The sequence below is a fragment of the Solanum dulcamara genome, chromosome 11 (genome assembly GCF_947179165.1).
Source record: "Solanum dulcamara chromosome 11, daSolDulc1.2, whole genome shotgun sequence".
NCBI lineage: Eukaryota > Viridiplantae > Streptophyta > Magnoliopsida > Solanales > Solanaceae > Solanum > Solanum dulcamara.
This window is the reverse complement of record NC_077247.1, coordinates 60,383,142-60,395,483: the sequence shown is the minus strand read 5'-3', so window position 1 is coordinate 60,395,483 and position 12,342 is coordinate 60,383,142. Positions and strand designations below refer to the sequence as shown.

General features: G+C 31.9%; 1 protein-coding gene and 1 long non-coding RNA gene across 2 annotated transcripts; one reads left to right on the top strand and one right to left on the bottom strand.

Moving 5' to 3' along the window:
- Positions 1–4,140: 4,140 nt before the first annotated feature.
- LOC129873553 (transcription factor PRE1-like) lies at positions 4,141–6,508 on the bottom strand. Its single transcript, XM_055948666.1, has 2 exons — positions 5,580–6,508; positions 4,141–4,583 (listed from the first exon to the last, which is right to left on the bottom strand). Exons 1-2 carry the CDS (start codon positions 5,703–5,705, stop codon positions 4,431–4,433), a joined length of 279 nt encoding a protein of 92 aa, XP_055804641.1. The 5' UTR covers positions 5,706–6,508; the 3' UTR covers positions 4,141–4,430.
- Positions 6,509–8,081: 1,573 nt separating this feature from the next.
- On the top strand, positions 8,082–8,908 carry LOC129874668 (uncharacterized). The gene is made up of 2 exons (XR_008762937.1): positions 8,082–8,443; positions 8,557–8,908. It is a non-coding gene; the product is annotated as an uncharacterized LOC129874668 (long non-coding RNA).
- The last annotated feature ends 3,434 nt before the right edge of the window (positions 8,909–12,342 follow it).

The window sequence follows — 12,342 nt, the reverse complement described above, 5'->3', positions numbered from 1 at the left end:
AACATAACATGAACAAATCCAAAGGAGACTTAAGGATAGTGAGTACTATCATTGTGGCATTAAAGGGCATACAAAGAAGTTTTGCCGAAAGTTGAAGGGAGAACAAAGACAAAGAGGAATATGGAAATGAAAATTGCCTAGCTATCGTCTCCACCAAAGATCTTTTTACCATTCTTGATGCAGACATGATAATTATTTTTTGTGATGAGTTGAGCTGGATTGTGAAAACTGATGCCGCATCTCATATGACATCAAGGAAAGATTTTTTTTCTTCCTATACTCTTGGTGACTTTGGAACCTTGAATATGGGTAATAAAACTGTATGTAGAGTGGTTGGTGTTGGTACAGTTTGTTGGAAACTAGTGTCGGAAATAAACTAGTTTTGAACAATGTAAAACATGCACCTGATGTTCGTTTGCACCTAATTTCTATTGGTGTTCTAGATGATGTAGTATATGCCAATACCAATGGTGGTACAAAGTGGAAACTCATTAAGAGTTCCTTGGTTGTGGCTCGTGGTAACAAAGATCGTGGTCAATACTATACTACGGCTTCTACTTGTGCCAATATGATAAATGTAGTTGAGAGCGATAACTCTTCAACATTATGACATAAGAAGTTTAGCACATCAGTGAAAAAGGACTTAATGTTTTAGCTAAAACGAAATTGTTGTCAAATTTTCAAAGTCCTAAATTAGAAAAGTTTGAGCACTGTTTGGCTGGAAAACAAAATAGAATTTTCTTTAAATCTAACCCTCTTTCAAGAAAGACAGAGTTGATTGAGTTGGTGCACTATGATTTATGCGATTCAATGAAGACAAGGACTCTAGGTGGTGCACTCTACTTTGTCACTTTCATTGATGACTGCTCAAGAAAGCTTTGGCTCTATATCTTGAAGACTAAAGACCAAGTTTTAGGTGTCTTTGAGCAATTTCAGGCTTCAGTTGAAAGAGAAACTGAAAGAAAACTGAAATGTATTTATACTGATAATTGTGGTAAATATTGTGGACCATTTGACGAATAGTAAAAGTATCAAGGTATTAGACACTAGAGGACTCCTCCTAATACTCCTCAGCTAATTGGGTTGGCTGAGAGATTGAACAGGACCTTTATAGAAAAAGTTAGATGTTTGCTTTCTGAAGCAAAGTTGCCGAACTCCTTTTGGGGTGAAGCTTTATTGACTGTTGTACATATCATTAACTTATCTCCTACTGTTGATTCGCAAAGTGATGTTTCGAATAGAGTTTCGTATGCGAAGGATATTTTCTATGACCATTTGAAAGTATTTAGTTGCAAAGCCTTTGTACATGTGCCGAAATATGAGAGGTCAAAGTTAGATGCCAAGACAAGGTAGTGCATCTTTATTGGATATGGCCTTGATGAATTTGGTTATAGGCTATATGATCTAATTGATAAGAAGCTTGTGAGAAGCCGCGATATCGTCTTTATGGAGAATCAAACCATTGAAGATATTGACAAAGTGTAGAAGTTGGAATCTTCAAGTTCAGATAGACTAGTCCATCTTGATCAAGTTCCTTATATAAGTGTGTGTGACGTTGGTGGGCTTGATGATCACGGTGATACTCATAATCAAATACCAGATTAATATGTTGATATTGATGATAAGAATGATGTTGTTATTGATGATGCTCCTTCTCATAAAGTTGTGGACAAATTAAATATTCCTCTTAGGAGGTCCACAATATAACATATTCCTTCTTCTTGTTATTTACCTAATGAGTATATGTTATTCAATGACGGAGTGAACCCGAGTGTTATGAAAAGGCCATGGAAGATGATCATAAGGATGAATGGATTGAAGCCATCCAAGATGAGATGAAATTTTTGCATGACAACCATACTTATGAGTTGGTGAAATTGCATAAGCGCATGAAAGCTTTGAAGAACAAGTGGGTGTTCAAATTTAAAGTTGAAGAACACAGCTTGAAACCCAGGTACAAAGCTATATTGGTTGTTAAAGGATTGGGTAAAAGGAAGGGTATTGACTTTGACGAAATATTTTCTCCTGTCATGAAAATGTCTTTCATTCATACAGTTCTTAGTTTGGCTGCTAGTCTTAATTTAGAGATTGAGCAAACGGATGTGAAGGTGACTTTTCTTCATGGTGACTTAGAAGAGGAGATTTATATGGAACAATATGAGGGCTTTAAAGTAAATAGTAAGGAAAATTTTGTGTGCAAACTCAAAAAGAGTCTCTACGGGATAAAACAAGCTACTAGACAGTGGTACAAGAAGTTTGAATCTGTTATGGGAGAGTAAGGCTACAAGAAGACTTCTTCATATTATTGTGTGTTTGTACAAAAAAAAATTGATAATGATTTTAACATCTTCTTACTATAGGTAAATGATATGTTAATTGTGGACAAGAATACTTCCAAGATTGACAAGTTAAAGAAGGAGTGATATAAGTCTTTTGCCATGAAAGACTTGGGTCATGCCAAACAAATTTTGGGCAAGAGGATTACTATCTCAGAGATGAACGGAAGATTTATCTGTTACAAGAGAAGTACATTGAACGTGTACTGAAACGCTTCAACATGAAGAATGCTAAGCCTGTTAGCATAGTTCATGCTAGTCATTTGAAGTTGAGCAAGAATATGTGGCCTACAGCTAGGGAGGAAAAAAAGAGTATGACCAAAGTTCCATATTCCTCCGTCGTCGAAAGTCTAATGTATGCAATGGTATGCACTAGACCTGATATTGCTCACGCAGTTAGTGTTGTCAACAAATTTCTTGACAATCCAGAAAAACAGCATTGAGAAGCTGTAAAGTAGTTATTCAAGTATCTGAGAGAAAGATCAGATAAATATTTGTGTTTTGGAGGATCAAATCCAATCTTAAAGGGCTATACAAATGTTGATATGGTAGGTGACCTTGATAATAAAAAATTCACTACTGGATATTTGTTTAGTTTTTCAGGAGGAGCTATATCATGGCAGTCAAAGTTGCGGACCTGTGTTGCTCTGTCTACTACTGAAGCTGAGTATATTGCGGCTACTAAAGCTGGCAAGGAGATGATATGGGCTAAATTAATTTCTTCAAGAGATTGACTTGCATCAGAAGGAGTCTGTCTTCTAATGTGACAGTCAAAGTGCAATAGACTTGTGCAAGAACTCTATGTACATGAAAGGAAGAAACACATAGACGTGAGATATCACTGAATTTGAGAAAAGATAGAAGAAAAATATATGCAGGTGTAAAAGATCTCTACAAATGAGAATCCTGCAGATATGCTGACCAAAGTGGTAATAAGAGATAAGTTCGAGCTGTGCAAAGAACTTGTTGGCATGAGCTCTCTCTGATAAGAAAATAGAATTACCTTCTTCAGGTGCATGGGACTGGAGAGGGAGATTTGTAAGGTCTAGTCCATGAGTTCATGGAAGATGTTTTATCTTCCTTTGATAAAAATTATCATCCTTGGAGGTGTGGCCAACTGGCCAAAATATTTGTTCACACTTTGTTCAAATTGGAAACTGACCTATAGATATCTTCACATACCTTTGTTGAAATTAGCAACCGTCCGAATAATATCTTCATACACCTTTGTTGAACCGGCCAAAAAGATCTATTCATGTTAAAATATTGAAATTTCTATATTTACTTATGTCATCAGTGACATAAGGAGGTTTTTTTCTCTTCCTATAAATAGGGCACTCTTGCTCATTTGTAAAACACACCAAGATAGAGAGAAAAAAATATTAGAGAGCAAAGTGAGTTATTTCATAGACTATAAGAAGATAGTTTAGGAAGAAAAATAGAGTGTGAGCGATATTTTAGTAAGGTGGAAAATCAAAAGAGTGTTATTTCTTTTGAGTGTATTGTGGTGACTTTGAGTATTGTACTCGTGACTATCCAATGTAAAACTCCTTACTATAGTGCTATCAGTTGCTCCTCTCTTGGCCCGTTGTTTTTTCATTATTTAAAAGGGTTTCCACGTAAATTTTTGGTGTTATTATTTTTCCAATTTATTTCCGCTATTTTGATCATATATATTTTTGTATTAGTCCGTATTTTTCTAGCTGGTCCATAACCAACATTTTCTTCCTTTTTAATCTCATGTTATTAGTTTCTTGCTTCAACGTGGATTAAATGCAATATATAACGACAAAAAGAAAAAGGATTTTAATAAAGCACAAAAGTCCATCTTATTAATTATAATATAACTAAAGGAAATATAATTACAAGCGTGTGCCATAGCTAGGGGGATCACATTGGCTCAATCGGTATTAATATATGTCCGAGTTCTAATTAAATTCTAACTCATGATTGGCCTAGCTAGTGACCAGCTTAGTCTACTAGAGCAACAAAAAAAGAGAACAAGAACTTCGTAGTAAAATATTTATATATAAATACAGCTCCAATACTTAAGAAATGCAAATACTTTAATTAATTAATAGGAATATATAGTTACTACATTAATAAACTCCTGATGATTGCTGCTTCTGGACTATCAGCATCAATAGTTGAGAGTAATTGAGAAAGTCGATCACTAAGATCATCCACTTGTCTATTCAAATTTCTTATGTAGTTGCATGTTTCTTGAAGTACCTTTGTTGCCGATGCCTGCAGTTTTGTGAACAAAATATATGAGAACACAAAACAAAAATTGAACAAACTTTATAATTAATCATCTCGAAAAGCCTTCAACAATTAATATTTGTATTAGAATAGACTGTTTATATCACATTCTTTAAGGTGTGATCGTCTTAAAGGGTGGTGCTTTGGCCTTTTTATATTAACTAATCAACTCCTAAATTAAAGCACTATCACTTTTTACTCCTAAATTCTAGAGTCAACATGCTGTGTTACGTGATAATTTATTTAGACTATGTAGTAGACATGCCTTAATTTGTGCAATGATGCATTGCAAATCTTTGACTATGTTCAAGTCATTGACCAACAAAATCACAATTTGGCTCTGCATTTTTTTGGGAGTTGGGACCCCAAAGCATGGTCCTAGGCATGGTCACAAAAAATTATTCAAATCATTATATTCTCCTTTTGTACGCCAAATTAAACTTATATCTTTTCCAAGAAAATGAAGAATGTGTGAGAAAGAGAAACATTTCTATTTCCTATCCTCAAGATAATTGTGCATGGTTGATTCAAAGTTTTTAAAATAAAAAAAATTGAAAGGCAAGGCAACTTAACTGTTACTATACAATAAATTAAAATTTACTGATAAGTAAAGAAGTGTAATTTTCTATTTCTTTCTTAGTAGAAAGAATATCTAGTCTGTGGCAAGACAAATTAGGATGTATGTGAAATAGACCTTAGAGTCCAAAAAGAGACATAAAATAAATGCTTGAATATAACAGGCGGAATATGTTCCTTCATGAATAATACTATAATAAATGCGACTAACACAGACGAGATGCGTAGAGCTCCACATAACGTGACTTTGCCTACTTATATAATACTGTTTAGACTATTAATTAATTCTCACTTTTAATGAATTTCAACTTGAATTAAATGTACTACAGATGAATAAAAACCAAATGCAGCTGCATGTTCAATATTATATGAACATGCACAAGGAAAATAGTGTAATTAAAAAACCTTGCTGGAACGACGATTGCTAATCTCCGGAAGAAGTTGTTGCAATTTGGAGACGAGTTCAATAATCTGATCATCTGAAATCCTCGAGGATCCTGTTGATGATTGCCTTGACCTTCTGCTTGACATCCTTAATTAATTTCAACAACAACAAAAAAAAATGTCTCTCTTTTCGTTCTTTCGTTACAAAATTTGGCTTCGCACTAGCTAGTTAATCTTTCGTCTCCTTTTATTTAATTTGTTTCACACATATGGATAAGGAAGAGAAAGAAGGAAAATTGGGAAGGAGGAAGAAGAAGAGGAAGTTGTGGTATGGTAGTTAGAAAAAGAGAGAGTAAGAAGAGAAGAGATAACGAACTAGCTTTAAAGAAGGGGAAGGACCACAAAGGAAAGAGAGAGAGAAAATATAGATAGTGATGTTGGATGTGAAGAAGACAATTGCATTGAAGAAAAACACAACTTCTTTCTCAGTAAAACTTTTTCTTAAATGGTAATGGTAACTCACACTTTCTTCTTCTACTACATCTCCAATTTTAGTGTTGGGGGGTGGGGGGAGGGGGGGTGGGTGGAGGCCATACTTAATTTAAAAATTTGTGTTTGTTTGTTTCCATGCTGGGGTTTGATATCAAGTGGGCTTAAAGAAATGTGTTTGTTATTGTACTAACAAAGTGGGCCTTTCATGTGCATGTCTCCATATACAATATCATGTGATTATTTCACACATCTCCACTCTTCCACCAAACTCTCTCTATTAAACTTCACATTAATAATAAAGATCTAGGATTTTAGCTTACAAGCTATAGACTATCATTTTATTTAATCATTACTCATCTTTTGTTGCTATAATGACAAAGCGGATTTAGTATAAGTATATATTTGACTTTTGAATCGAGCGTCTTTTGAAAACAGTTTTTTTACCTCCATCAGATAGTGATAAGGTCTGTGTACATCCTATCCTCCTCACACTCCACTTGTGGGATTTCACTGATTATGTTGTTGTTTATGTTATATATTACTCACTAAAAACATATATAATATATAGTTCGAATCAAATATAATGAGTCCGTTCGCCACACATCAGTTGTTAAAAAGGTGGATCAACGTAACTATCAATGTATTGTTCGCTCTAATCTAACTAACATTTAGGGTCACACATGTTTGTTTCCTTAGGCTTTAAAGTAAAAAGGCGCATCAACAGTTAAATTCGTTAACCCAACCTTCTCTGTCTACTAATTTCCTATCCATTTTAATGTAAGATTTGTCTAAAAGAAGCTTCACAATAAAAGTCCTTTTTGAGTTCAACCGCTAATAGTAGAAATGCTGTTACGTACATTAAGACAGAGATCTCCTATTGTAAGTAACTAACATACTCAACAGTGAAGGGCAGCCCGGTGCATTAAGGCTCCCGCTATGTGCAGGGTCCGGGGAAGGGCCTGACCACAAGAGTCTATTGTACGCAGCCTTACCTTGCATTTCTGCCAGAGGCTGTTTCCAAGGCTTGAACCCGTGACCTCCTGGTCAAATGGCAGCAACTTTACCAGTTACTCCAAGGCTCCCCTTCCAACTAACATACTCAACAGTCAATACACATATCTAACTATCAAGAAAGATAAATAATAGTAGCTTTGATTTTACCTAATGTCATAAATCAACAGTTAAAAGTCCTTTTCGAGTTCAACCGGTAGCAGTACGTAGAGTGCTATACATTGAGACATTGATCTCCTATTGATATTAACCTGAACAACGGTCAACATACATCTATCTAACTACCAAGAAATATAAATAATGACTTTATAAGTTTTACCCAAAAAGTTAAAATGGACTTTGATTCACGGATGTCATGGCAGTAATTGGGTGACTACTGTTGTACCAGGAAATTATAAAGTCGTGTCATTCATACAGTGATCCACATTTTGTGCTAATTTCAGTCAAAGCAACCCAATGTTTAAAATTTGCCCCGCCAAGAATGGGGAAAGTGAAGGGGTGGAGACACGTGAGTGCAACGGGTTCATCAGAATCCCCTTTGACGTTAAATCACACTATATATTATATGTATACTGTTAAAAAATATATTTTTTGTATATAATACAGTAGATAATGTTGATTTTTTGTATGTTTATTTCTTCATATTTTGAACCTTTTAGTGAAAATTTTGGCACAAGAAGTGAAAGAGGATATATTATGCAATTGAGAAAATTAGGGGCCATGCGTGCCTCATCTTTACGAATGTCATGGCTGTGATTGTGTTTCTTTCTTTACAACAGACATAGCATGTTTGCCAATTAATGATCCAAGGACTCTCAACTTTTGCCCAAATATATAAGTACAAAAAATTTAAAAAGAAGAATATTATATGACAACTTAAGATTAAAGTATTACTAAAATATCCTTAGTTTTATGAACATGCATATCTGATGAATTAAACACCACAAGATTGTGTTTTATTATTTTAGTACTAGTTTAAGTACGAAGCACCATACTATATATGTGGACGACCTACTTAGCACTTCACACCACACCTTCCTACACTCCTTCATAACTGTTTTAAATACAACTTGAGGGCTCATGTGACTCGCATGTGATGGACTGAACGTCCAAGATTTGTACTTTGCTTGATGGATAATTATATAGGGTTGGATTCAGAATAATGAGTTTTTCGGTTCTGATTTTAAGAAAGGTAGCTTATTGACTTCTAGATAAATTATTTATATAGATTAAGTGAATTTTTTATTACAAATATAAAATTTTGATCAAAATTATTGAGTTCGGTCAAATCGTAATTAAAACTCTAATTGTGTCGCAGAAGACAAGAAGTTGTACTACTACTAATGTCATTGATAATGATTATATAGATTTATGGAAGAATGGTAATTACAATTATAGAGATTCTTTTGTTTTGTATTGTTACTAAAAGGCACTATATTATTTCTTTTCTATGGATGAGAAAATCATATACTAATAAATTCTCTAACATTTTCAGAGCCAATTCGCACTTGTTGAGCTCTCTGCCTTCTGCATTTAAATTGTGAGAAGTTTCTCGGCCCAAATTTTGTATACATCGACTATGTGAATTCGTCATGTCCGAAGTTATTATTTTAACCGCAAGAATGGGGATGTCAAAGGCATAGCTAATAACCAAAGTAAAGTCAAAATAAAATAGTTCGAGTTATTATTAATTACCTCAAATAAAATTATTATTAAAAAAATAAAATACGTTCAAGTTAAATTAACATGGAGAATTTCATCAATTTTTTTCTATGTTCATGTAATAAAGAAATTTTAAACAAATAAATGTCAACATAAGGACCAAAACAATTTTGTAAATGTGTCAATATGTGAAGCACCTAAACATGATTAATATGAAAGATCTGACAAAATTATATTAAGTAGGAAGATTAGGAAGTAAGGGTGACCCCATGGCCGTGCAAACATTAGGCATGATTAAGAATTTGTGTGTCACTGTCAATGCCAAATTGAATAAAACCATTTACTCTCAAACTAACGGGTTTCCACCTTATTAGGGACATAATCACGTAGAGGAATTTAAAATAATTTAACTTATTATACATGCTGATATTAGTGTAACTAAACATGTTTTTGTAGGTTGTCTCCTTCATTTCCAGATAACTATTACTCCTAATCAGAATTTTCATTAAAAAAATTCAAAATTAAAAAAAAACTAATAGATTCAACATTTATTGCATATACAAAAATAATTTTGATTTTATAAGTATTTATTTATTAATTTATTTATTGCGATTGGAATGAACCCTTGCGAAGCTAAAGTCGGTCCGCTTGTTAATATAAAAGTAGTTAAAACTCTCTTCAAAATGTGATGGGACTAAATAACCCTATTAATTTTACTTTTTAAATGTAAAGTCTTTTACTTACCTACGTTTAAAAATGGAATTAAAACAAACAGTGTTTCTTTAATGTTGGGACAGTAAATATATGTGATGGATATTGCATGAATTTTCCTTAAAATGAATTGATCTTTAAATTTTAGTGTTCAACGAATGAATTATGTCTAATACAATATAAGCTCTTTGGAAATTAAAGTCAGAGCATTACCTTTAAAATATTATAATATAAAAAGATATAATTATTTACTATAATTTTTTACTTTTTATTATAAAAGACATGCCAATGACCGGTAAATATGCTGGATGTAGAATGTACCAATAGCAGCAGTTGCGGTGTCCATCATTTGGATAAAGATCAATTCAAATCGAAAAATTAAATCAAATTGATTAAATAAATCAATTTTATTTGAATATGATTTGGTTTGATTTTACCTTTTTTTTAAATGGATAATATTTTTGTTTGTTTTTTATTTTGTTCAAAAGAAAATTGAAGAAATAATTGAACCGAACCGATAATTTATATACATATGTTTTATAATTATACATACATAATATACTATTTTTATGAATAATTTTAAATATCTTGTATCTATTTTCATCAAAATTTGTTTAAAATTTATTTATGAAAGCAAAAACACCCAAAACGAGATCATTTATCTTATTGGTTTCATGCATATGATTGTCTATAAGAGTTCTTGGTAGGACTAGGACTAGGAATGTCACTGTCTCTTCATTGTCTATGCTAAAGCGGTAAATTTTAAAGCTTTACTCAGAGTAAATTCAGCGATCGAATAGTCGAATCGAAACTAATAGCAATTTTTCTTTTTAAATGAATTGTTATATTTTTTTTGAATGAATCATTTATATTGTATTTGATGTTTAGTTTATAACTGAATAACTGACCGAAATAGATAACAACCAAATCAATAAATTTATATTGTATTTGATTTGGTTTGATTTTATTAATTTTAAAACAAATCAAATTGGTAAAATTCATAACTAGTTTTTTTTTTCAATTTTTGTAATTAAAATATAGATATTATAATAAATTTCAAGTTTCAGGGTGAAATTTTAAGATAATCTTCAGTTGAAATTTAAAATTTAATAGCATTGACTAATTTTTCTCAATGACAGACTGAAAAATATCTATTATTTTTATGCAAAAATTAGAATTTAAAGTTCACTGGTTACCTCCAAATACAACTAAAGACAAAAAGTGAACTTTTCTAACGTTTCAACATAATAAATGTCTGTTCAATTTTCATTAAGTGTTTCCTTTATACAATAAGAAACAAACTAAAAAAAAACAACTTTCAAAATAGATAAGACTTTTGGTGACTAAATAATTTCATTTTACTTTTCTCAATATTAAAATTAATGAAATCTTCATATGACCTAAGTTCATATCAGTCGATATTCTATATAAAAAATAATGTTGGTAGTTTTATTTGGTAGTAAGAGAAGTTGCGGTAAAATTAATGAGTCGGCTGGAATGTTATGTTCAAATAAAAATGGTTAGGAATTAAAGGTGACCCCATTGGAATTGTGGGTATGATTAAAAAATAATTGTTTTTCAAGTTTCAACTATGTAAGTGAAGACCCTCTTATTAAATGAATTTTCCACCTTGTTAGGAACATAAGCACGAGAGAGGGGTATTTCATGTCACATGTCTTTCTTCTCCATCCTCGACATGACACGTGGCGTACTGCACCTTATATTATTATTATTATTTAGGAGGGAAGAGATTTTCTAAATCAAGAAACCAAAATTAATAAACCCCATGCTTTTGTCGACCCCTAGTCACATGTCCAAAATAAAGTTTGTTTTAACAACCCACTCCCTTGACCCCATAATTAACCACACACCCAAAATAATCCCTTTCTATTATTTTACTTAATTTTTATATTAAAAATAGATATTTTATTTTATTTGTCTACAATAACATACACAGTGAATTAGTGACCTTTAATTTTTTAAAAAACAATAAAAAATCAGTGTAATCTCACAAAGTAGGATATCACTTTATTTCTCTATTTACATAAACCAATAAAGTTTTATTTTTTCCCTCATATTACTCTTAGTATTAAATAATTATATAAGTAGTATTCCTCAGTTCCTTTTAAGTTGTCATAATTTCTTTTTCTGAGTGTTAACGATACAAATTTTGACTAGCATTTTAAGATGTAGTTTTCTATCATATTGATATTTTAAAAAATGCAATTTATATTACTTTTTGTATAGTTTTTGAATGTTTAAATTTTTATTTTAAAATATTCAATTAATGTAATCTAATTTAACTTTAAAAATAAATCAAATTGACTCTCAAAAAATGCAACATGACAATTAAAAATGAACGGAGGGAGTATAATCGAATTTAGAATTTCAAAGCATTATTAATAAAGTTAGTTTAGTAAATTATATTTTTAACTATATTTTTTTTAAAAATATGTCAGGTTAATAAGATCAAATAATATAAAACGAAATGAGTACGAAATACAGGGGGGGGGGGGGGGGAACGCGGCCCTTAAATTTGTCTGACTTTTTCATTTACACTTGCATTAGTGTTGAACACTTAAATTCATCCAAGAGGTAACTACTAGACACATTTTAATTAACTGATATGGCAAAGTGTGTATTTTACACTCTCACTACTGAGCGCGTTCAGTATTTCAAAAAATGGTTATCCATATGTGGCTCCCTATATATTCCATTTTTTCATTTAAGCACCCAAATTCAGGTTAGTACCTAAAATTCATATTTTAGTTGTCTTGGCTAAAAAATGTGTTTAGGTACACTTTTAGAGGTGCTTATAAACTATAGGCTATAGGTGTTTAATGGGTAATATAGCAAATGTAAAAATCGAACAAGTTTAGGAACATGTGAATGTATTTGATTGAGAGGG